General features: G+C 53.1%; 1 protein-coding gene across 5 annotated transcripts; it reads left to right on the top strand.

The window, feature by feature from the left end:
• Positions 1-344: 344 nt before the first annotated feature.
• On the top strand, positions 345-25398 carry TK2 (thymidine kinase 2). Of its 5 annotated transcripts, XR_002645998.3 has the most exons (11): positions 346-532; positions 1775-1812; positions 6161-6235; positions 8588-8641; positions 11182-11271; positions 13498-13571; positions 20751-20839; positions 21414-21493; positions 23903-23983; positions 24367-24435; positions 25111-25219. XR_002645998.3 is itself a non-coding variant. In XM_022583540.3 (10 exons), exons 1-10 carry the CDS (start codon positions 418-420, stop codon positions 25207-25209), a joined length of 795 nt encoding a protein of 264 aa, XP_022439248.1. In that variant the 5' UTR covers positions 350-417; the 3' UTR covers positions 25210-25398. The 5 variants fall into 5 exon arrangements, 4 of the variants coding, with proteins under 4 accessions (XP_089758500.1, XP_022439249.1, XP_022439248.1 ...); XM_022583540.3 differs by lacking the exon at positions 24367-24435 and having other exon boundaries at positions 350-532; positions 25111-25398; XM_089902375.1 differs by lacking the exons at positions 346-532; positions 24367-24435 and adding an exon at positions 783-1114 and having other exon boundaries at positions 25111-25398.
• The last annotated feature ends 110 nt before the right edge of the window (positions 25399-25508 follow it).

Here is a 25508-nt window from a genome sequence, read left to right as displayed (position 1 = left end):
TCCAAGGATCAGCTAAGCCCGGAGAATGGGATTGACAATATCCACCTATACGGTTGTTGGGAAGAATAAATGACACCTTGCGTGCCAGGTGCCTGGATACAACAGATGCTCAATTAACTAATCTCCAATAGTTAATTAACCAATCAGTCATTGGTGTTATTGGCCACCCATGCCCCGAGTCTTGCCAAATCATTCTAACAGCGTCTCGTTGGCGGGAAGATTTCCAGGCTGCAAAGGGCGAACCCCTCACCTTCTCGGAGAGAGGGTGAAATGAGACGGGGTCTCTTTAAGAGCCGGCAGGGCGGGGCGGGCGCGGGGCTGGAGGCGGTGCGCGGAGGCGGGCCCAGTCGCTGGGCCGCGCTTTCGCCGACGTGCGCCGGAAGGAAGGTCAGGCCCGGTGGATTCGCCCGCGGGGCAATGCTGCTGCGGACGCTGCGGAGCTGGGCTTCCCGGGCGCTGCGCCGCGACAGGCCCGGGAGCCCCGCCTCCAGCCCGGGGTTGCCAAGGGCGCAGCGTTGGGCCTGGCCTCGGGGTAACGCGTCTCTCAGTTCCCTTTGCTGGCGTCCCGGAGGCGGCCCTCAGCCCCACTCCGCGCCCTCAGCTCGCGGAACCTGCCTGAACCCGAAACCCCTTCTCCGAGGCGCCGGGATTTCCTCGGTCGGCCTGGGGGGAGGGGCGGGGCGGTCGCTGGCTGGTGTCCCAGACGCCAGCCGGCAGGGAGCGGGTGGCCTTGGGGCTCCGGGCCCAACTCTTGTTCGGAGCTGGGGAGCCCTCTAAAGAGCGGAAAGAACCCCCCTCCCCCAAGGTTCCTGGGCCCATTCTTTGGGCCTTGGGGGAGATGCCGGCGAGCGGTGGATGGGTTAGGCTCGGTGCGCTATTTCTCCCGCTGGGAGTGGAGACCCTCCCCTTCAGAAGTGAGAGCCCCTGTTGTGGCCAAGTTCTGGCGTTCTTTGGCCTCGGGGTGTTCAGTGGCACCTGAGAACCCCTGTGGGGTGGGTGGGCCGCGATGTCAGCCCCGGGCCTGCAGGAGAAGCCTGAGTCCTGTGCTGAAACCCAGCCCTGGGTTTCAGTGGCCCACCCGCCAACCACTCTTTCCCCGGAGCTACGAGTGGAGGTAACTCTACGTTTTAACTAGCTGGACACCCATCAGTGAGGATCATAAATATAAAATGTGTGGAAAATGGAAAGCAGAATATACTAAGTGACCAAAACTGAGCACAGTTGGGGTCCTGACGTGCCAACAGGACCCCGGCGGCAGTTTCAGTGTCACACAGGTAGATAGCAGTGGTAGGCCTGCCTCCGTCCACCTAGGGAGGGTCCCAGGTGTCACTGGAAAACATTTTTAGGCCAGGGAGCAAGCATAAAAATTACTGTTTTTGTCGTGGTTTAGAAAATTTTAGGACAAAGAAGAGTAAGCTATTTTTAAAATTTTTTTAAAAATTTATTTATTTATTTATTTTTGGCTGTGTTGGGTCTTCGTTTCTGTGCGAGGGCTTTCCCTGGTTGTGGCAAGTGGGGGCCACTCTTCATCGCGGTGCGCGGGCCTCTCACTGTCGCAGCCTCTCGTTGCGGAGCACAAGCTCCAGACGCGCGGGCTCAGTAGTTGTGGCTCACGGGCCTAGTTGCTCCGCGGCATGTGGGATCCTCCCAGACCAGGGCTCAAACCTGTGTTCCCTGCATTGGCAGGCAGATTCTCAACTACTACGCCACCAGGGAAGCCCAAGAGTGAGCTATTTAAAACTAAGTTAAAAAATTCATTTCCTTTCTTTTCTAGATAAAGGTAGAGAAAATGAAAAAGAGAAAAAATCAGTGGTAAGTCTCCCTCTTATGTGCACTCTTTCCAGTGTAGGATTATATATGTGTAATAAACACACATGCATAATACACACATGTTTTGAGGAGGGGAGTGAAGTTTTTTTAAACTATGTGCACATAGTTAAAAAAACGAATACAAGAGGATCTCCAGGGATAAGGAAGTCTGTCTCCACTCCTGGGCTCCAGACTCCCTCCCCAGAGACCACCTCTGTTACTAGTTTCTGGTATGTCCTACCTGAGAATCTACACAGGTGGGAGAATACATGTATTCATAGCCTTTAGGTGGATTTGGGCTATTAGCTTGATGAATGATTACAAAGAGATTTGAAAAGTGGAAGTTTAGTTTGACTGGGTTAGTGGGTGGCAGCCTGGCTGTGAGGGCAGGTCTGCTGACCGCTGCCCCCAGAATACCAGTGCTGAGACTGGTGGGTGGGGGAGGGATAACAGAGAATTCATGGGGGTCCACAGACAAGGGTTCCACCAGTGCAGTGACTTGGAGGTGCTAGCTCTGGGGTGGGACTGTGGCTGGTGTGAGGTTGAAGGTCAAAGGAGGGTCAAACTGGACATGCCCATGGGATGTTTAAGACTTTAGCAGGCTGCGGTGGGGAGCAGTATTTCGGTCACCGTTGATCCAGAGGCTCAGTTCCTTAAGGGAGCTGGAAGTTGGTAGATATGGCTGGAAAGGGATTTGCTTGGAGGGTGTGGGCAGGAGTACCTTGGCTGGGATATGCAGAAAGCGGAAGGTGTGGGGAGGCCCCCTGGGGTATTTGGGGTGATGGAGAGGGCCTGGGAAGGAGTGAAGTCACACGGAGAGAACTGGTGATGAAAATGCTTGAGATTTATGGAAGTTTGTTGAAACTAGAGGTGGGATGGGGTATGGCATAGGCATCATAGCAGGGGGAAGGGGTTGGTAAGTTGAGCTGGATGGGAATTGATGCAGTATTGTACTATTAATTATTGAGCCAGCATTCTTGTGAGCCGGGCCTGTCCTAGGTGCTTTCTGGGTGTGATCTGTTATACCCCAGACACACAGTAGGTGGTCCATGGGAAGTGATGTGGAGCCTGCGTTCAGGCCCAGGGCTGCTCTTAGTCATTCAAATCCTCTGAGTTCCTGTGTGGACCTGGGGACCTGGGAATCCAACAGCCCCTGTTGTCAGTGAGCCTGTGGTTGGATGGGGGGGATGGCAGTGAATAGGACAATGGTGGATCTGGAACAACAGGGAGTAGGCAGGGCTTCTAGAGGATGATGACTGAGGGGAGACTTGAGGCCTCTTGGGAGAAGGAGGAGAGGGCGAAGCAGGAGTGTTGGAGCAGAGGGAACTGTAGGGGTAAGTCACAGAGGGATGAGAGACTGAGGCTTGTGGCCAGTCCCAGAGAGGTGGCTGGGGAGGGCCTGGGGGTCGGGAAACAGGACCGGAGACAGATCCCAGCTCTCGGAGCCACTGAAAGACTTCACCAGCTGTGATCTGGTTTGCGTCTCAGGAAGAGGTGGTGGACCATGGATAGGGGATGAGGGACCTGGCTGGGCTGGACTGGAGGGGGAGAGGCCAGCAGGGAGGCTGCTCCCACAAGGAGGGTTAGAGACCTTAACTAGGGGCCAAGGAGACAGGCCAGGTTCTGCAGGTGAGTAGGAAGTGGGGCCCAGAGGTATTGCTGAGTTGCTGGGTGAGGAGAGAAGATATCCAGGGCCTTGAGGGTGTCTGGGTGGATGGTGCAGCCTTTCCTGAGGACAGGAACGGGAAGAGAAGCCATATGTGGGTGTTGGGGGGTGATAAATTGAGGTGCCCATGGGACATCCCATGGGATTGGACAGGACAGGGAATATCTGGGCTGAGCTGCAGCTGCGAAGTGAGTCACCACCACAGAATTACAAAATAAACTCCAAAGTCGGGTTAAAAAGAAATGACTAATGTTTTCAGGTGAACAGAGTCTGAACAGACATTTCCTGAGTGAATTTATTAATGGCTAATAAACATAAGAAAGTGCTCAACCTCCCTAACAGAGAAAGAATGCTTTGGGAGATGGAGTGATGAAAGCTGTGGATCAGACCTCAGACCTGGTTCCAGTCCCAGCTCTGCTCTTCAGTGGAGGTGGATAAGTCCTTCACCTCTTAGAGCCTCAGTTTCCCCATCTGTGCAAATATTCATAGCTGTGATTGTTGTGAGGATCAATGTGACAATGTTTGCAAAGTACAGAACCCACAGGGGCTAATTTTATAGACATTATTATTATTAACAATGAAATTAATGAAGATTTAGGATGGGATATGCCCAGCATTGGCACAGTATGTTAATAGGCTCACTCTTCATCCTTCTAAAAGGGGTGTGAATTGGGTCAGCATTTTAGAGGGTAATTTGGCATCATGCATCAACAGCTGTAAAAACTCACTTATCCTTTGATGCACTGATTATATTTCTAGAAGTCTATTGAAGGGGATAATCAGAGCCAATGACAAGGATTTATGTACAGGAATGTTTACCACAGCACAGCTTATCATATCAAAAAAATGGGTGTCACAACACAGTTTTATAATAAAAGTAACTGGACAGAATGTAACATCCCAACAGTAGGGATTTCAATAACATGTTCCTTGCAATGAACAGGAAAGAAACAGTCTGTGCAGAATGATGTCTAGGTTGAGCTCTTTTTAAATATCTAGGAAAAGTTGTTTCCTTTAAAGAACAACAATAAAAATAAAATCCACTGGTGCCCTGACGGGGTCTCCCTTTTGCACATTCACTGTGTTTTCTTGTGCTGAAGGAGTAAGCTGACAGGGAGCCCGGATTGGAGGGCCAGGCCTCTGTTGGAACTGCAGTTGTCCGTCCAGCTCTCCTAGGTAGCCGTTAGGATCAAGGCAGGAGGAAATCTTTGCAGCCAACTGAGAGAGAGTCCAGTTGCTGGCGAGAGTTTGTAGAGGTGGGGCAAGGTGAGACAGCCCACCGTGCCCCTGTGCTTTATGCAGGGTGTGACTGAGCCTCCACTGGGGTCATGAGAAGGGAGTTGCCAGGCCTAGGTGTGAATTCTAGCTTTTCCCCCCGCCAACCCTGGCACCTAGGGCAAGTCACTTAAGTGGCCCACGTTTCTCTGTGGGTGCTTCCAACCTGGGTGTAAAGGTCACTGTGCAGCAGGACAGGTCCCCTCTGGCTGTGTGTACCCCAGGGGACATGTAATATGTGTTGTCAAGGGCAAGTTTGTCTTCTCACATATGTGGAACTGCCCATTTCCTCTCGTGGTCTGATGGAACCAAAGCCATTTGGCCCGTGTCACCAGCAGTCCTGGCTGAGCAGCGTTTTGTCAGAATTGCTGGACAGCAGATTCAAGGGTCCCAACCCAGAGTCTGATTGAGAGGGTCTGGGTGCTCTGCTGGTGCTTCTGGAGCAGGGTGTCTGTGGACCACTCGTTGAGAAACCCTGCCATGGGTCCGTGGTACTCAGCTTCCTCCATGTTGAAATCACCTGGAGAGCTTTCCAAGGTACTGAGGCCTGAGTCCCACCCTGAGATCATGCCAGAATTGGCCTGGGTTGTGGCTTCCTTTTGTGGATTCTTAAAGGTTCCCAGGTGATTCTAGCACATACGTAAGACTGAGAACCACAGCTTCAGTTGCTTTCTTTCCCTGCAGTGGGGTACTTGTAGGAGGCTCCTTGTCTTTCTTATGGGTAGACTCCTCCCACCAGTGCCAAGACAACCCCTTCCCCCCAGTACACTTAGTGTGAGCAGAGTGAACGTTCAAGCTCTACTCCTTGCCTTATGCCCTTCTAGAGCCTCATTTTTCTCTTCTGTGAAAATGTTAGAACCCGCTTCTCAGGTCCTGGCAAGGTTAAGTGCAGGATTGGTGTATGTTGCCCATCTTAGTCCTTTTCTCCTGTCCTCATACCTTCCAGTCCACGGCCAAGCATGTTTTTCTGCACAGAGCAATGCATTAGGTTCTAGGTAACGTACACACGCTTCCCATCCTTAAACCCATTAGGTTCTGGTGAAGGAGGCAGGACATTTAGGCCTAAAATCTAATAGACTGAGGAGTTGAGCTAGGGAAGGGCAGAGCTAGCGCGGCCGAGGGCAAGCTGTGTGGGATCTAGGGGTTGACCTAAGGGAGTGTCTGTCCCGGAGGGCAGTGGCCTGGTGGCTAGCAGCGGTGGGCCTGGAGCCTGCCACTGAGGGGAAGGATCAGGTGGTTGCTATTACTAACAGGACCTTGGGGGTTTCCTCCAGAGGGATTTTCGTGTACACACTGGAGTCTTGGGCTGAACCAATTATGCTGTTCACCTGAGCCCTTCCCTAGAAATTCTTCCTGGTATTCCCCCAGGCACTCGATTTCTGATCCTAACATGTGTTTGTCTTTTGCTAGATATGTGTCGAGGGCAATATTGCAAGCGGGAAGACGACGTGCCTGGAGTTCTTCTCCAACACAACGGACATCGAGGTACAGCTTCCATGCCAGGTTTGAAGGAACCTGCAAAAGCTTGGTGCATTTATAAAGGGTGCAGACCGGACCTATAGAAATGTTGCTGGGGGAACGCGTCCTGTGTGAGAGGAGGGAGAGGCCCCTTGGAAGCTTGTGCCTGGTTTTCCCCCAGATTTTGCTCCACACACCCTTCTCCTTGGCTGATTCTGCTTTGTCACCTCTCACTGTAATAAATCTTAGCTATGAGTATGACTATATGCTGTATCCTGTGAGTCCTCCTAGTGACTCCTCAGACCCGGGGAGGCGGGCGTCTGGGGGACTCCCGACACACCTGTCCTGAGCTGTGTAACTCTCGCTGACGCTTTAGAAGCACGTGTATTCTCACTGAACACCTTGGAGCCAATGTACAGCAACAATACCGTCAGCAAGGAGAGTGAACAGCTAATGAGGGTAATACTCTATGCCAGGCACTGTGTTGAGGCGTCGTTACATTATCTAATTGATTTCATTCTTACAGGAGTAGTCGCTATGAGACAGGTCCTGTTACTACTTCAGTTGCAGAGGAGGAAACTGAGGCTCAGTGAGGTGACATGGCTTGGCCAGTGTCGCATGGCTAGTGCATGTGATGCCATGTCCCAGCCCAGGCTGTCTGCTCCAGGGGCCATGCCCTTGTTTGGCTCTATAGTATGCAGAGCTTTTTTGGCTTTAGGAAAACCACCCAGCCTTCAGATCTCAGCTCTGCTCTCTGACCTCCCCAGCTAGGTTACCCTCCATGGTGTAGGTTCTTCTGGCTCCTCTGTATCCTTTTTGTTTTGTTTATTGTTTTTTGTGTTTTTTTTGTGGTACGCGGGCCTCTCACTGTTGTGGCCTCTCCCATTGCGGAGCACAGGCTCCGGACGCGCAGGCTCAGCGGCCATGGCTCACAGGCCTAGCCGCTCCGCAGCATGTGGGATCTTCCCGGACCGGGGCACAAACCCGTGTCCCCTGCATCGGCAGGTGGACTCTCAACCACTGCGCCACCAGGGAAGCCCTGTATCCTTATTTTGTACTACTTCTCGGGGTTTGAAAATATATGTTGCTTTCTGTGATGACCTGATTAATGTCTGCTTCCCCAGTAAGTTTAAAGTTGAAAGCATGAAAGCAGGGCTGGGGTGGTTTTTCTCTTGCTGAATCCTTGGCACCTGGCACAGTGGGTGCTCAGTATTTGTTGAGTGACAGTGCCACAGATGGGGCACAGGTCAAGGCTGCCTGTGTCCCAGCCTGTGGTGGGCCTGAGTGGTACAGCATATGCTACTCAGGGGACAGGACCAGAGTGCTGAAGACCCAGAAGAAGGAGAGGGAGGTTGGGAGGAACAGGGAATGATTCACAGAGGAAGGGATATTTGAACTGGATTCTGAAGGATGTATAGGAGTTTTCCATGTAATGAAAGTTGAGGTGAAATGAGGTGAGGTGGGCATACTGGGCAGAACAACAGCATGAGCAAAGGCACAGAGGGGTAAAAGGTTGGGGGAGGTTACTCTTCAAGGGTCCCATGCATTGCTTTCTTTTGGTCTCTTGTGACCTGTGGCACCTACTCACATGGACTTGAAGGTCCACAGAGGGATCCGAATATTCTCAAAATCTTGGCCCTAAGAGCACCATTTACTTATTTATTTATTTTGGCTATGCAGGGTCTTAGTTGCGTCAGGCGGACTTCTTAGTTGCGGCATGCATGCGGGATCTAGTTCCCCCACGAGGGATCGATCCCGGACCCACTGCATTGTGAGCACAGAGTCTTACCCACTGGACCACCAGGGAAGCCCCAAGGGCACCATTTAAATCCTTTCCGGCACACACCTGCACAGCTTAGGGAGGCTACTAAAGAAACAGGACTCTTTGCCGTCAGTGTGCCCAACACAGAGATCAGAGGGAGGAAAGGGAGGCAGAGCACGCTGCCATGGTCGCTGGAGAGCCTCCAGGCCGGAAGCTGGGTGCAAGCTGCAGCCTGAAGTGCAAGAAGCAGCCTCCCTCTTGGCTTCTCTCACCTCCCTGCCTTCCTGATGTGGTGGGCAGTAAGGGGCAGGGTGGAACACGTGGAGGGGGGATTGGGAGAACCCACTTGCCCCCGGGAGCTCCTGTGGCAGCAGAAGTGGCGTGTGCATATGCTCGTATACAGGGGTGGGCAGAGTGGTTCTCAAGTCATTTCTCGAAGCTGCGCCTGGAGCCACGTCTGCATGGAGTTGTGGCCTCGCAGGGAGGGTTGCTCCACTATTTTGGCCCACCCTGGGCGCCCAACTCTTGACTCTCTCCCCGATCCCACCCCTAACACGAGCCTTCACAGAGCTCAGAACTGAGGAGCAGCAGCTCTCTGATGTTTTCTTTCCTGACAGGTGTTAACGGAGCCCGTGCCCAAGTGGAGAAATGTCCGAGGCCATAATCCTCTGGTGAGTGTGTTGTTCTATGCGTGAACCGCCAGCTGCCCCTTAAGTGTGCAGGAGCAGCGCTGCTGGTGCCTGAGCCTGCACCCTGTCCAGACGTGTCCTTGCTCTTCGCTGGGTGGTGGGGGAGAGGGAGGGGACAAAGGGAAAATGGCGGCATGTCGATGGTCTGAGGTCAAGGTTCTTTGAGGCCTGGCTGGGCATGTAAGGAGCCCAGGGACCTCCTGTCAGCTATCCCAAACTATCCCAAGTGGTCGGCCCCAGCTACCAGGGGGTCCTTCTCCTGCTGCTCATTCTTACCCCACCCTCTCCTAGAAGAAACCCAGGTCTCCTCAGGCCTAGCCCCCCAGGACCTGTGCCTAAGTAACTAGCTTCCTTGGTAAACCTCTGATTGGGGTTTGCACTTACCAATGCCCAGGGGCTGCCTCAGGCTCACCCTGAAGCTACCCGTCTGCTTTCCCAAGGGTGGACCTAGCAAGTAGGGGCTGTAATGTGCCTGTGCCCCTCCCACCTCCTTCCTGTTCAGAAGGCTCAACTCTGGCTGCTTGAAAGAGGTGGGTGGAGTCTGGGTCCTGTAAGAGTGAGCTCAAGAAAGGGATGCTGGTTCTGGGCTCCTGTCCCATGATGGAGGAACGATTAGTTTCGTTTTTCAGGTAAGGAAACCATGGCTGAAATAGGTTGCCCAAGGTCACACAGCTGGTAAATAACAGATCTAGGTTTGAACCTTGGACTAGGGGGAGCCTGTGCTGTCCCGTCATTTCTAGCAACACAAATGGCATCTCCTTGTGTGGTTCTTTAGACTCTGAGTTCCGCTAAGGGCAGGGACTGTGTCTAATTTGGCTCACCGTTGTTTGCTAGAACATAGCACAGTGCTGAGCACTTAGTAGGTGCTTGTTCACTGATTGATTCAGCCAGTATTCATTGCATGCCTGCCATGTGCCAGACACTATTCTAGACGCTGGGGCAGTGAGCACCTCGAAGCTTCTGCTCTGCTGGCCCTAATATCCCAGTGTGGGGAGGCAGAAGGCAATTAAAAAGTGTGTGATACGGCGGGTGGTGACAGGAGCCAAGAAGGCATCTAAAGCAGGTAAAAGGATATTATTTAAATAAGGCAAAACCTCTCAGAGCTTTTGAATAAAGAATCCCAGAGACAGGAAAAGAGTTTCACCTCTCAGCAAGGGGGAGAAGATGGAATGCCAGTCGTGGGCATACAAGGAAGCTCAGAAACATTCCTGTCTTCTAGGAAACTGGGAGGAACCAGGGCTGGATCGTTATGTAAGACAACTAGAGTTGCAGACGTTAGGGGTTAGAGGTGACATTCACAGGACCCAGTCCCAGTCTCAGAAGTCTGAGTATCCGTGGCACAAAGAGCATTGCCAATGACAGTTTTATAATTAAAAAAACAATAGAATTAGATATTTTTACACAAGTTTCCACTCTAGACAGAGGAGCAAGATTGATAGTTTTGTGAAAAGTCTCAGGTCATCACTTTATCTGAATCGGTTTTCTGATGCAGAAGGGTCTTTTCCTCTGCAGCTGTCAGGCAAGAGGGAGTGTTTCTCCTAACTTTTCTGAGATTCTTTCACCCGCAGTGAGGAGTTAGCAGTTTTCAATGCAGAGCACCGGAGTTTCATTAGTTAGCACCAAGAGAAAAAGAAGCAAAAATGTGGAAAAGGGCAGAATAGGATTTTTTTTTTTTTTTTTTTTCCGGTACGCGGGCCTCTCACTGCTGTGCCCTCTCCCATTGCAGAGCACAGGCTCTGGATGCGCAGGCTTAGTGGCCACAGCTCACGGGCCCAGCGCTCCGCAGCATGTGGGATCTTCCCGGACCGGGGCACGAACCCGTGTCCCCTGCATCGGCAGGCGGACTCTCAGCCACCAGGGAAGCTCCAGAATAGGATTATTAGCAAGTGGAACATGGAGCAGGAAGTATTTTGTATCTACACGCAGTAGAGAGTGATTGAGGGGGTGGATTCTGTTTTAGAGAGGATGGTTGGGAAGGCATCTCTGACAAAGTGACATTTGAGCAGAAACCTAAACAAAGCTTGGGAGGGAGCAGTGCAGGTATCTGGGGGAGAGTGTCCAGACAGAAGGCACAGCAGATGCAAAGGCCCTGAGTTGAAATCACACTTGGGTGTTTGGGTAACAGTAAGGAAGCTCATGTGGTTGGAAGCTCACAGAGCCAAAGGAAGAATGGTTGGAGACAAGAGAAGATGGAAGTGATTGTCTAGGGCCCTGTGGGCCTTGGTAAGGGCTTTGGATTTCATTGTGAATGAAGTGGGAAGCCAGGGAGAGTCCTGAACAGGGGAGTGATGATAACTGGCTCCTGTAGTATAACAGGCTCACTGGTTGCCGGATAGAGAGCAGGCTGTAGGGGCTCAGTGAACATGACTGAATGCCTGAATGAATGCTCCCTGGGACTTTATATAGGTTTCTACTATAGCTGTTCCCAGGCTGTCCTGTAACTGCTCCAGTGTCTGTCTCTTTCCACTCTGTGACCGGGCTGGGAGTCCTACAGATAGAGCACTGCATTCTCCCCTCTTTAGGGTCTGATGTACCGGGACGCCTGTCGATGGGGCCTCACGCTGCAGACATATGTGCAGCTCACCATGCTGGACCAGCACACTCGTCCTCAGGTACATTTCAGATGCTTGGTTTCAACCTTCTTTTTTTTTTTTTTTTTTTGTGGTACGCGGGCCTCTCACTGTTGTGGCCTCTTCTGTTGCGGAGCTCAGGCTCCGGAAGCGCAGGCTCAGCGGCCATGGCTCACGGGCCCAGCTGCTCCGCGGCATGTGGGATCTTCCCGGACCGGGGCATGAACCCATGTCCCCTGCATCGGCAGGTGGACTCTCAACCACTGCGCCACCAGGGAAGCCCATGGTTTCAACCTTCTTAAACACAGTTTTCTTCAAATGAGTGGCATGTGGTTGCCAGGAAGGGAAACCTCACAAGGAAGCCCCACTGGGCCTTCAGAGCTGCTCAGCCTTCTCTGTCTCTGGAGTGAAGGTCTCTGTTCCTACAGCTCTCTGAGGACCAGGCTCCAGTGCCCCCACCCACCAACCTCAGCTAGCCAAGAACTTGCTATGATGCCATGTAAGCCCGAGTCTTCATGACCCGGTCGCTCCTGGGCTCAACTCCCTTTAACTCAGCTCTTCTCAAAGTGTGGTGCCTGTAGTAGGAGCAGCGGCAGCACCTGGAAACTTGTTAGAAATGCACGTTTTCTGGCCCCATCCTGGACCTGCTGAATCAGAAATTCTGAGGTGAGGCCCAGCAGTCTGGGTTTTATCAAGCTCTCCAGGTGATTTTAACACATCCCTCATTTGTTTGCAAATTTGTTTGCATGAGAGCTGCTGATCTAACCTTCACAAGGCTTGTTCACATTCTCAGTTCAGGTTCTTGAGAGAAAGAATCTGATTGGCTCAGCTTGGGTCAGGTGTCCAGCCCTGGTCCAGTCAGGTATTGGAGCAGGTCACAAGCACAGCCACTTAGGCCCCTTCCATCAGCAGGGTGTGAATAGGGGCAGAGTCTCTTAGAAGAAAGGCTGACTGAGAGATCTGATTGGCACCCGTGGTTCAGAATGGCAAGTACCACCTAAGAGACTGGCTTTGGAGGCTCTCCTTGAAGGAGACAGGAGATCCATCGGCCAGTTTCTCTGACACAGCCATTCAGTGGTTTGATGCAAGGCTGGGCACTTGCAACCATAGATATCATTCTTCTACAAATCTGTGTCTTTTAATAATAGAAAAAGATATGAGCAGAACCATATGAATTTCTATCTCCCCAAAAATCTGTCTAAAAGATACATGTCAGAGTATGGTCTGAGATTGGCATGCACCCTACTTCTCCTGAGTGGGCACTTGATTGCAAATGTAAATTGTATCTAGTATATCTGAATATAACGGGCTGTATGTGTGTTCCTCTGTTTAAGGAAATCTGTCAGGAAGGAGGCAGAGAAAGAGAGATGGACAGACTAGGAAAGAGGAGGAGGAGGAGAGAGGGATAAATGGGGAACTAGCAAAAGATGGACAGCAGAGAGTCATAAGTAAGGAGAGGACTGAAAAATAGAAAAGAAGGCAGATGGACAGATAGACAAATAGGAGAGTCAGGAAATTCCTGGGTTATGGCTTTAAATCAGCCTCTGATTTGCTGGTCCAGGTCCCATTGGGTGCTGTGGGCCAGGCTGAGTGAGAGCAGTGTTTGCCCACTTGGTGTCAAGAGTAAGAGCACCTCCAGCTTCCCAATGGGACACTGGACAAAGGGAAAGGCCTTCTGTGGAGGGTGTGTGCATGCTGGCAGAGAGGGGCCACGTCAGTGTCGTCCTCCCTCTTCCTGGGCACAGTTCTTTCCAGTTTTGAAGGGCTGCAGTGATCCCCAGCCAGCCCTGTGAGGAGGCGGTGAAGTTGGCAGGCATGCTGGTGGGGCTCCATAAAGCCACAGCCCAGCTCTCTCGGAGCTGTGCCTCTGCTTAAGCAAATGCATCCTATTTAGGTCCCTGATAATCACCACACTTTGTGCTTGCCACCACTTTCCCGGGGGGCACTTGGCAGTTTTTCTAGCACTTCCCCAAACTCACAGTCCATTGGAGCCTCACCCCTCCTGTGAAGGAGGCTGCTGCTGACAGGCCCTCCGCCCGGCCTTGCTGCACTGACCTGAGCTTCAGGGTATGGTATGGGGAGGGTTCAGGGCCCAGGGAGCCTAACGTGGGACACACGGTTCTCTGGTGTCCACCTCCCTCTCCTGAGGCTTCTCAATTCTTGTATTCAGCATAGACCATAGGCAGGGGGAGCAACAGGCATTCTTCAAGGCTTCCTGACCCCTTCCTGTTTGCCTGAGTTAGTGAATCACTTTTTGTTTTCTTGTAGACATTGCCTGTACGGTTGATGGAACGGTCGATTCACAGCGCAAGATACGTTTTTGTAGAAAACTTGTATAGAAGGTACCGTAGTTTGCACAATCGATAATTTATTAAACCATTAAATTTTTAGAAATGAAACTTATTTATCTAATTGACACATACTGAGTACCTACTGTGTTGCCACAGTAACACTGTGTAACAACCAACCATAAAGCCTCAGTGACAGACAGCTCTCCGTGCTGATGGCTCGGCTGTCCAGGGCGGTCGGCCCGGCGGCTCTGCTGACCTTGGCTGGCTCAATGATATGTCCAGGGGTTGGCTGGTCTAGGGTGGCCCGGTGAGGGTGACGGGGGTGACTCATCTCTCATCTGCTTGCTGATCCTCCTCCTGGGACCGGCAAGCTGGCCTGGGCATTCACATCTCATGGCTGTGGCAGATCAAAAGCACCGTAGTTCTTTTTCAGGTCTCTGCTTCACGTTCGCTAACATCCATTGGCCAAAGCAGGTCACACCGGCCCACCCCAGTCTGAGAGGGGCAGGGCCCTGTGGGCTACATGGCAAGGTGGGAGGAGACAGGGAGGGGTGAAGATGCAGAGCGACTAGAGCAGTCAGTCCAGCAGCGTGCATATTTGTTGTGATGTCACTGACAGCTGTCTTCTGCCCTCACGGGAGCGGACTCTGTCACACAGACCTGGCTGGGGGGCTTCTGGTGGCCCTCAGTGCTGTGGTCTCAGAGCTGTGGGGTCCTCCACTCCTGCGCTCAGTTGACTGCCGATGTTTGGGGGTCTTGCGGAATGGGCTGCAGCTTCTTCTCTGCGTCTCCCTTCTTGGTAGCTTTGAGCCTCACTCCCTCACAGAGCTGGTCCTGATATCTGCCTTCCACTCTCTACACCTTGGCTCCCTGTTCCCTCCCATCTGCAGCTGTGGTCCCAGCCGCCCTGTCTAGGTGGGTTGAGCCTCTCATTCTTTTTTTTCTTTTCTTTTCTGTATTTATTTTTGGCTGCGTTGGGTCTTCGCTGCTGTGCGTGGACTTTCTCTAGTTGTGGCGAGCGGGGGCTACTCTTAGTTGCGGTGCGTGGGCTTCTCATTGCGGTGGCTTCTCTTTGTTTTGGAGCACCGGCTCTAGGGCGCACAGGCTTTAGTAGTTGTGGCTCGCGGGCTCTAGAACTCAGGCTCAGTAGTTGTGGCACACGGGCTTAGTTGCTCTGTGGCACGTGGGATCTTCCCGGACCAGGGCTCAAACCCACGTCCCCTGCCTTGGCAGGTGGATTCTTAACCACTGCACCACCGGGGAAGCCCCTCTTGTTATTCTTAATTACTTCTTTCTGTTGGTTTTCTTCATGGTATTCAAGACAACTTCTAATTAGGTTGAACCACATGAAATTATTAACACTTGACGAATTTTGACCCACAAAAATGGCAGTTTTGGGCTTCCCAAAGAGGGGGCCCAGGGGGGCCAGGCCATCCGCCACTTTGGTTTCAGGGAGATGAGAGAAGGCAGTGCTCCTCAAACCCTTTCCCTGAAGTCTCCAAAAGCAGAGAAACGCTCACCCAGGCGGCCGCTTCCCTGCAGGTTTTCCCAGCCTGCGTACCCGAAGCAGCCGGCTAACTAACTGGAAATTTCTTTGAAGACTTCGCTTCGAAGTCTTTGCTTTCTATCCCCTAACATATCCCTGTGGTTGTAACAACTGGTGCGCTCAGCACGTGGCTGGGAGTCCCCCTCACTCAGCCACGCTCCCCAGAGAGCCTGAGTTTGGGCGGCAGAGATCCACGGGCAGGGACACCAAGAGGCACCTTCCCAGTGCAGGCCATTCACTTGTGGGACTGGTCCAGCTTACCTGAGAGTAGGCACGGCTCGTGTGGTTGAGGGGCAGGGCAGGGACCCGTGGGCAGGAGCTACAGTTATTGTCCTTCCGTTTGAACCCTCCAGGCAGCACTGAGATGGGCACTGTTGACCGTGTTTGGCAGATCAGGAACCACGTGGGGTTTGAAGGCCTTGCTCCTTCTTGGTTGGGCAGGAAACTGACCGGGGGGCTGACCTGCACTCTGCTCTGTGGGGCAGCAGTGAAGGAGGAAGTGGTGAGACATCTAGATTTCTCTCTGTAAGGCCAGAGGCTTCAGGCCCAGGGGAGTCCCCAGTGTGCTGGCTCCGGGGGACCAGGCCTCTGCCCCTTTCCACCCAGGCCCTACACTCAGCTTCTCCCACAGACTCCGTGCATCTTGTTAATGCACCCATGCTGCTTCCAGGGTGGGGCCCGAGAGCCTGCATTTGTAGCAGAAAAGCACCCTGGGTAGCTATCATTCTGCTGGTTGGCGTCACACTTGGAGGGGCAGCCTCCGAAGAAGGCCGCAGCCAGGTGGCCCGCAAGGGGCCGTCTGTGCCAATCATGGTCCTTTCCCCTGGGAGTTTTGCCCCGTGGCTTCCTTGGGGCCTCACCTGGGCCTTAGGGGTCGTTGAAAGCAAGACCTGCGGGCTGTCTTTGTGGGGGTCAGTGGGGCAGGTGGCCGGCCAGAGTGCAAGTTCTTCGTGGAGCAGGATTTCCTCAGCTTCCTACACCACCTGCAGTTTCTTCATTTCACATTTGTGGCTTCAGATTTTGGTTGTTGGGGGTTTTGTTGTATTACCTTTGTTTTCAGGGTCTCTGGGTGTATTCCTAGGTCAGGAGTGAGGCAGCTGTAGGCCAAAGGTTTTCTTCTTGGAGGCACAGTAAACAGCATTTCTAGCCAGAGCTAAAGAAGTGACAGGTGGGAGGAAGGGTAGGATGTGGGCTTTCTTCTTGGTCACTTTCATTAGAAACCCAGCTTCTCTCCATGCAGTGGGCCTTCCACAGTGAAGTGGTGCTGCGAAAGTAGATGTTTCCATGCCCCCCAAATACAGATTACCATCATTTTGAGCCTAAACCAAATGACGCCTAGAACTGGGTTTGGCTGGATCCTTTGCTCATAGCCAGAATAGGATGTTTTGGTTCCCACCTGTGGAAGTTCAGCTGGGTACTGGGAACCACAAGACAGCTTGTGTGGGGTGTCAGCTCTTGCCTGGGAGCTTGTGTAGGGACAGCCCTTACACAAGGCAGGGGGTGCATGGTTGCTGCCCCTTCAGCCTTGGGGTTGGTCCTTCTCTCTTTCACAGAAGCCCTTGCAGCCTTGGCTTGGAATCTGGAGGGACTGGGATGGAAGGAAGTACGGTAGGCGTGGCTTTGCTGTCTGCAGTTGCAGGCTCGGGTGCCCAGAAAAGCCCACATTCTGCAATTCTGCATCCCCCAAAGCCAGATTTCTGGAAGGGCTTTCTTGCCTTTTGGGCCTTGGACAAGTGAGGAGCTCCTCCAGGGAGAGACCCGCCTCTTCCGCCCGCATCCTCACCCCAGCGAGTTTGGGGTGGGCAGAACATACATGCAATTATGCCACCAGGGGTTAATTGCCAACAAGGAAGATTCTGGTTCCACAGTCTCCTTAAAGACTTAAAGAACCTGAAGGACTTCTGAGGTGTGGGCACTGTGCTGGAATGAACAGCTGAAGGTGGCGAGAAAGACTCAGGCAGCTAAAGCGGCCACGCAGGCCACTGTGTGGCCCGACCCTGTGGGCTAATTGAACACAAAGGTTTCACAGGATTGCCTGGTTGGTGTTTTCTAAGAACAGAAGGAAGGGAATTGCATGGGGCCCAGCTGGGGAAGTGACACACTGACTCACCTGGGGCTGCGGGTTGCGGACATCCATTAAGGCCCTGCGTTTGGAACAACAGGCGGATCCTTCTGCTGCCCTGATGGGCCCTGGGGCTTGGACTCCTCCTCACTCTAGGCCAGACTGGGGACTCACTGCCTGTGTCATGGGCCTGCGAGCGGTGGCTTTCCTCAGGCTGAGGCTAGAGAGACACTGGACGGGCCCAGGGGCAGCCCCCTCAGCTGACAGATGGGGCAGGTGGGGTTGAGGCATGTGGTGCAGCCAGGAGCGTATGGGTTTGGGGGCCGCCGAGAGCCAGGCTTCAGTCCCTGGCTCAGAGCTGGGCTGAGCTTCTCTGGGCCTCAGTTTTCCTCATCTATAACTTGGGGCTAAAATTGACCTCACAAGGTCTTGTGAGAAACAAAAGAATGTCATGTGTACAAGGAGGCTGGCATTTGAGTGTGTGATTTCAGTTTTAACCCATGCTCTCTGGGCCTCAGGGGGAAGGCGGCAGCAAACCGTGCCAAACAAAACAGTCAGCAGGATTCGTGTGGACTCATGACCTCAATTTTGCCCCTCTAGGATAAGGGGAAGGCACCATGAAACCCCCTCAGTCCACCGTTGGTGGGTCTGCAGAGAGGTGCTGCCCTCTGTGTGTTCTGTGGAAATAAAAGCAGTGCCTTGGTGGTGCTGCTGGGCGCCCCATTCTCGAGGCAGACAAAGGAGGAGCTGGGCAGATTCCTAGGAGGAAAACTGCAGATACAGATAAAACAGCGCCCGCTGCCTGACATGCCTCAGAATCATGGAAGGCAGCTTCCGTTTCCTCACTCCGCTCAGCCGGTGGCCAGTTGTCCTGGACCCCCCAGCACATGGCTCCTGGCAGTCTTGGAAGGGTTTTCTGGAGGTTTGCCTGCTGACCCTGCCCTCAGGGAGGCTGCCCCGGAGCCGTCTAGAGGACTTCTAAGGAGAGCATCGGGAAGGGAGGACCTGCTTCCTCCCAGGTTTGCCTGGGCCAGGTGAGAATGGGAGGTTCCTGAGCCACCCAGGAGGTGTCCTGAGACCACCTGGGGCCGATTTCCAGCAGAGCAGCGGCTCTCAGGCCCCAACACTTTTTGTGGTGTCAGTTGGTTTGGTTTTAGTTAACACTGTGCTACCTGTGTCCTGAATTGTGACTCAGTTCGGTGGCCACAGCTAAGGGTATCCTCCCAGCTCTGGGATTTGACAGAACCTCCCTTGAGCCTTACAGACACCGGTGAAGTCCTCAGGGGCAGTCTCACACCAACTGTCCAGCGTTCATGACGTGGGAGGCTGTTGGGCAACGTTCCCTCCATGTGTGCTGCTCACTGGCCCACACCCTTGAGTCGCCAGTCTGTGCTGTGTGCCCAGGCTGCGTGTTTGGTGGAGCGAGTGGGGCTGATCAGCAGCTTCTTTTTGGCAAATCCTCATTCCCTCGGAGTCAGCTTTGTTCCAGAGAAGGAAAGCATGTTGAGAAGAGTGGTTTGGTGTCTGCATATCAAATGCGCTGAGCTGCAGCCCAGCTCAAAGCAGCCTCCACACTGAGGTTGCCACGGGCTGCCTTAACAGCAGGCTTTGGGGCTGGTTTCATTCGGTGGCCCTAGTGCTGTTTCTCTCTGTTTTCCTACTGTCTTGTTTGTGTCCTCAATATGATTCCCTCTTGGTGACACAATGCCTGTGGCAGAACCGGGCTTCTCATTGCTGGCCAGAGGGTGGATGTCTTGCCAGTGGCTCTCCTCTAAGCATGAGGAAGCATGGTTTCCATAAACTCCAGCAAACCTCCCTCATGTCTCACTGGTCAGGTTGGGCCCTTTGGCCTGGGCTGATCAACTCAGCCTGGCCAGCGGAGAGGACGTCCCTCAGACCAGTTGGTTTGCTCTGAAGCTTGGGCTGCGGTCAGGTTTCCCTGAACACTCAGGCCTGTGGGATGGACCCTGAATAGACCATGGGCTACTTTTAAGGAGGTAGGAGGAAAGAATTGGGGGATGGGCAACCATATGAGCTGTGATCGCAAAGTTGTTACCTTTAGTATCTGAATTTTGGTCCCTTCTGCAATGTCCTGGGACTTCCTCCCTCTCCCCTCCCCTACAAAGCCTCCCGACTTATTCGTGGGGGCGGGTGCTGGTCCTCACACGTTAGCCTGCTCTGGTCTCCCTGCTGAAGTCTGATGCCTGAGACCCCTCAAGGCACCGACAACTGCCCGTCTGCCCCTGCTGTTCTCCCGGGCACCCTGCATTTTCCTGCTGTTCTGCCAGGCACAGCTCTTCTGCGCTGAGGGCGTCTGGTTGTCTCAGGGACTAGGGGAGGATGTCCCCCTCCAGTCTGTGCCCCGCCCCATCGTTTGGGCCCCCAGGAAGGGCTGCTTGAGCTTTTCATCTTCAGAGCGCCTTCCTCCACGCCCATCCTGCCCCCTCACCCAGGTGGGAGTCAATTCACCACCCGTGGCGGGGGCAGCTGCAAACCACCCGCTCCACTGGCCTCTTTTCCCCGCCTCCCCTTCTTTAGTCAGCAGTCAGAAGACCCCCAGCTGCACACAGCTCAGGCACCTCCACTCGCCCGTAGCCCGCCTTGCCAAACCCAGTTCTGAGTGGATCCAAGATGATATTCAAGACGGGTGGAGGATGTTGAAAGGAATTCCTCTCCTGGGCCTTTGAGGGTCACCCCACAGCTGCCTGGTTTGTTTCCTCCAGCTGCTGCCCCTCCTCCCGCTCTTCCCTGCTCATTTCCTCCAGGGCAGAGGACAGACGCCAGACGCCAGGTCTCTCTCACTTGTGGGCTTCTTCTTTCTTTCTTTCTTTTTCAGTTATTACTTAAAATATGTAGTAATTTTCCCCCCACCCCCGCCCCGAATTGAGAACTAGTATGTTGTTAAATTTTGGAAAATACAGAAAGAGATAAAGAAAAAAATGTCTCCCATAGTCCTACAGTTCAGAGGAAAGCACTGTTAACCTTTTGGTGGTTTTCTTTCCAGTCTCCTTTCTAAATGTGTGGATGAATACTCTTGAAAGTATGGTTGGGTCGTGCTATATGCACAGTTTTATATCCTCCTGTTTTCATTGAATAATGAGAATTTGATTGTGAGCATTTTCCATGTCATTAAATATTATTTTATAGCATCGTCTTTCAGTTGCTGTGTGGTTTTCTGTTAGACAGATGTACCATGATTTAGTTTTTCATTATTTTTTAAATAGTGCTATGGAGGGCATCCACGATTGTTTCCACAAAATAAACTTCTAGAGGTGAAACGGGTTTGCTGTTCCACCTCCCAGCCTGAGCGCTGTCCGTGTTCTCAGGGGACAGGCTTCATAGCCCCTTCCTTGGCTTGGAGTTCAAATCCCAAATGAATTCTCCCCTCGGGCAGTGCCAAGATACTTGCTGCATTATACCATCGACCGTCCCTGGGCAGCGGGAGGTCAGGAGGTTTCGGGTCCTTGTCATCACTACCCGCCCAGTACCATGTGATTACACTATGTCATGGTTCCCTTGGCAGTGCCCTTGCAATAAAAGCAGTGTCCAGATGTTTTGGGGGAACGGCACAGGCCCAGGAACTTTCTCATGGGATAATAAAACCTTATAACTCTCGTTACAGTGGGAAGATGCCTGAAGTGGACTATGTGGTCTTGTCGGAATGGTTTGACTGGATTGTGAGGAACATCGACGTGTCCATTGACTTGATAGGTGAGACAGTCCCTCCCTGGCCTCCCTCCCCTGGGCCCAGTGAGGAGGTGGTTGGCTGGGCCTCAAGCAGCAGGGGCGGTGGGCAGGGCCCTCACCATAAGCAATTCTTCCCCTACCTTGACTCGGCCTTCTCCCAAAGGGCAGATAGAATCTGGGGCTTTTGGTCCCTCCTGGAGAAGCACCCTGGCCAGTTCCTCAAACTGCTTTCCCCTCGGTCCCTTGTGATATGATGGGTTTTTTCTAGTTTGTAAAGGAGGGAGGAGGGACAGAACCTGGACCGTTACTGAGACAGGCCGGGTGCCAGGCCCTGTGCTAAGCTCTGGCAATGTACGGAACCTATTCAGCTTCACAGTGACCCTGTGGGGCTGGTGATGTGGAAAGAGAATGAAAGTCAGGATGAGGGTCAAGATGCCTGTTTGGCCACACAGCTGGTCTGCCTCTCCTGCTCAGGGCTGCTGGTAGATGTTTCTCTCCACCCCTTGCCCACATGCCTTCCTTCCCCCTACCCCTCACTTTCATTTCCAAGCCATGAACAGAGTAATTAAAGCCACATATATGTTTTTTAAAATCTCAGTTTATCTCCAGACCACTCCTGAGACCTGTTACCAGAGGCTAAAGATGAGATGCAGGGAAGAGGAGAAGGTCATTCCACTGGTAAGAGCCCCTTTAACCCGGGGAAAGGTGCAACTTCATCCCATCCTGGCCCCACCCTCTGTGAGATCATTGTGCTGTTGTTTCAGGGAGAGAAACAGGAACTGAGCACTTTGGAGGGTGAACTCTGACTTCCTCTGAGCTGGAGACCCTGTGCGGTGTCCAGGTCTGCTTTACTTCCTGTGGCCCCAGACTCAGTGGTGGGCACCCCCGGGGCTCAGAGGCGTCCCTTCTCCTGTTCCCACCCAGATGTCCCCAGGACTTGTTTGGTCCACCTCCTGAAAATTGCTTGCCTTTGTGCCGTCCCCTGGATCCTCGCTAGGACGTGCCCACTTGCTCGCTGTTGCATTGCCAGTGCTTGGCACAGTGCCTGGCTGGGAGGTGAAACTCACTAGTGTCTGCGCAGTGCCTCACCCTTCTGGGTTCTGGCTCAGGGCCACATCAGCTCTAGTCAGGGCTGTCTGACAGGCTTGGACTGCTCTCCTTGCCCTGGTCTCTCACTATCCACATCCCCCTCAGAAATCCATCCTCCACACTGCTGCTTGGGTGACGTTCCCAGTACAGAACACCACGCATGCAGTTCCCTAACCCCACCCTCTTCAGTGCCTCACCACTGTCTAGGATAAAGTCCCCACTTGTAGCATGCCATCCGAGATCCTGCATGATTGGCTTCATCCCCTTCCACTCCCTGCCTTTCATGCTCTGGCCATAAGGAACTAGTTGTGGCTACACATGCTCTCTCTCTCTCTCTTCCCCTCTCTCCCCCTCTCCCCCTCTCCCCCTCCCCTCCCCTCCCCTCCCCCCTCCCCCTCCCCTTTCCCCTCTCCCTTTCCCCTTCCCCTTTCCCCTCTCCCTTCTCCCCTCCCCTCCCCTCCCCTCCCCTCCCCTCTCCCCTTTCCCCTCTCCCCTCTCCCCCCTCCCCTTTCCCCTTTCCCCTTTCCCCTTTCCCCTCTCCCCTCTCCCCTCTCCCCACTCCCGCTCCCCCCACCCCTCACCAGGGAGTTACACAAATGTACCTTTGCCATAGTGGTTTCTTTTGCCTCAGGTGTCACCTCCTCCAAGAAGCTTTCTCTGACCTTCCCTCTATTGTGGTCCCCCAGCCTCTGTGCTTATTATGATCACAGCCATTAGGACAAATATTCTGAAACTATTTCTTTATGTGTTTGCTCCCCATCCCTCAGAAAACTACCATGAACTTTTTAAGATTAGATCTTATTCCCTCTGCGTCCCTAGAATGTGTCCCAGGCCTTGGCACCTAGGGGTTGCTCAGTTAATATTGATCGGAATGCCCCATGTGAATGCCAATGGAAGTACACAGACAGAGGCTGGGCAAGCATTTACTGGGATATCATGGGGGTCTGAGCCCAGGATGGGCTGGACTGGGGTCCTAGAAGGCCAGTCCAGCTCCTGAGGCCCACCCCGCCTTGTTTGCCCCAGGCACCAGCAAGGTGGATTCCAGCCATGAAGGCCCAGGCCTTGTTCTGGGCAGCTGCTTTGAAATCTGGAGACAGGAGTGATTAGAGGAAGGGTGAAATGGGGCGGGGCTGGACCAAGCTGGGATGGGGCACGGCAGCTCTGTGCAGTGACCCAGACGTTTGGAAGAAGTGACAAATTTGGAGTCTGTCCAAGTCATTGTCGAGGACATTGTCTTAATGGTTTTGACAAGGTCTCTGGGACAAGTCTGTTGTTGCCAAGGGAGAACTTGGTGGTGGATAAAGAGGCAGCAGTGTGGTTTACCCGAGAGCCTCAGGGCTGGGAGTAAATTGCTGCTTGAGGAGGTGTTTGCCTGTGGCCGAGAGCACCGGGGCCTGCTTGTGGGAGAGTGCCGTCCAGTCCTACCAGTCCTACCGGTTGCGCAGGCATGGATGCCCTAGGGGCGGGTCTGGGCCTCTTTTCCCTTGCGTTTCACCTTGTCCTCCTTCTGAAGTTTGCCCTTAAGCTTTCAAGGATCAATAGGTTACAAGTTGTCTGTTGGGGTGAGAGCAGCCAAGTGGGGCTCCTGGGCCAGTGAGGGTCACAGTCCTCTTGGTGGGAAGGACGGAGGGAGGGTTCAGAGGCTTCCCAGGCCCCTGTGAAGAAACAGAGGCCTTGCTGATGGAGAAGTGGCAGGAAACGAGAGCAGCCAGGTGGGAGGATATGTCCAAAGCGCCAGAGGAGCAGAGTGCGCTGGAGGGATGGGCAGGTGGCCAGAGGGATGCTTCTGACTGTTGCGACAGCTGGGCTGGCTGACAGAGTGCTTGGCCACGTTTATCATTGTCCACCTGAGCCAGGTTGGCTGTTGCGGGTCCTTAGTCCAAGCCACTGCCCTGTGGTCATTGACATTCACCTAACCTGCTCCTGAGACCCCTGGAGGGGAGAGGTCTGCTCCCTATGTGCTCCCGACAGCCCTTGCATTTTTACCCCCTCCGGCAGGAATACCTGGATGCTATTCACCACCTGTACGAGGAGTGGCTCATCAAAGGGAGCCTTTTCCCCGTGGCGGCCCCTGTTCTGGTAAGCCCCCCTGACAGGGCAGGAGACTTTTCTAGAAGGAGGAGCGACTCGGGGGATGTCGGCCACTCTGCAGCTGGAGAATTTGAAAGAAGGAAGCGGGGAGGGTGGAAGGGACTCTGTCTCACAGTCCCCGTTCTGGACTGAGCCTTAGTGAGCTGGACAGACCTGAGAGAAGGTGACCTGTCCCAGTGTCATTACGCCAGTGGTACAGTAGCATCTCAGTTATCCAGCATTGTCAGCAAAGGAGAGTTCCAGATGGCTGGAGCTCCTGGACCTGGGTTTTGGCCTTAACCGCTTGGGGTGGTGGTCTTTCTGACATGCCCGTCCCTTCTCCAGCGGGTGGCAGGCCCAAAGCCTCATTGCACCTTTTCTTGGTGACCCAGGGCATCTGAAGGAACGTCAGTTGCTGTTCTGGTCTGTCACACAATGATGCCCCCTTAGGAGGTGCTGAGGTGTGTAGGACTGTTTGCCCCAGACTACTAATGCCTTTGAATTCCCGTGTTTGCTTTTTACCCTCCTTTCTGCTGCTGGCACTCACCGTCTCTAACTGTGTTGATGCTTCTGCCCCATCAGTGTTTCCCCACTTCCTTGTCCCCTCGTTTTCTGATTTGCTGCTGCCAACTTTCTTTAGGCAGACCGTTGGGTCCCTCGGACTGTTAGGAACGTGTGTACAGTGTGGGATCTGAGGGAGGGCCTTGCACAAACTTGTGTGCATGGCCTTGGAGACATCTGTCTGAGCTGCTCAAGCACTGTACTCATGACTCTTCCAGGCAGTGGGGTTGCTGGAAAGTGAGATGTTACTGTACTGGATTTTTAAAGAAAATTTATTTTTTTCCCCTCATTATAGAAAAATGGTTGATATCAACCGATGATAAAAAAATCATTCATGAGCTTGCCGCAGGGACAACTGTCGTGGATTCTTAAGTGAAAATATAGTTGAGAATGTGGATTGACCTAGAAACGGGAGCTGTTTGGCCCTAACCTTCCCTTTTCTCTGCCTGTGACCTTGGGCTTCCCTGCCTCTCCCTGCCTCATCCTGCCTGCCCCTGTCTCTCTCTCTTCATCAGTGAAGGGAGGATGATGTTGAGGTCAGGGGCAGCCCTGTGACCTGTGTGTTTAATTTCCAGGTGATTGAGGCTGACCATGACATGGAGAAAATGTTAGAACTCTTTGAACAAAACCGGCACCGAATACTAATTCCAGAGGATCGGAAGCTTGGTCCATAGGACGGGGAAGATCATGCCAGAGAAATGCCCGCTGCTGCCAAGTTAGCTCTCACGAGCAGTTTGGAACAATCCACTCTCAGGAGGGCTTTCTATCTGGGCACATTTGTCTTCCTAATGGTCTTCTCTCCTTTGCCAGTGTCTTTATCCTGGGATTCTGGCCCTCGTGGGTAAATGACATGATGGGACCAATGGGTTTGTCGTGGCCCTTTGGTGTCGCAGCCTTGCATTCCCCCAGTGCTTCTCCTGGTGGTTTCCCACCTCTGGACCCCTCTAAATTAGGGAAGAGCCACCTGACTGAC

This window comes from Delphinapterus leucas, chromosome 20 (assembly GCF_059928025.1).
Source record: "Delphinapterus leucas isolate spDelLeu-1000000601 "Yukka" chromosome 20, BTC_Dleu_Yukka2, whole genome shotgun sequence".
In the NCBI taxonomy this organism is placed as follows: domain Eukaryota; kingdom Metazoa; phylum Chordata; class Mammalia; order Artiodactyla; family Monodontidae; genus Delphinapterus; species Delphinapterus leucas.
Note: the sequence above shows the minus strand (reverse complement) of the source record. Positions and strands in the feature narration are given on the sequence as shown.

Coding starts and splice junctions, on each gene's coding strand:
- TK2 (XM_022583540.3), top strand. CDS start 418: ATGCTGCTGCGGACGCTGCGGAGCTGGGCTTCCCGGGCGCTGCGCCGC. Junction 11,272..13,497: donor ACCAGCACACTCGTCCTCAG/GTACATTTCAGA, acceptor GTTTTCTTGTAG/ACATTGCCTGTACGGTTGAT. Junction 23,984..25,110: donor CCGTGGCGGCCCCTGTTCTG/GTAAGCCCCCCT, acceptor TTTAATTTCCAG/GTGATTGAGGCTGACCATGA.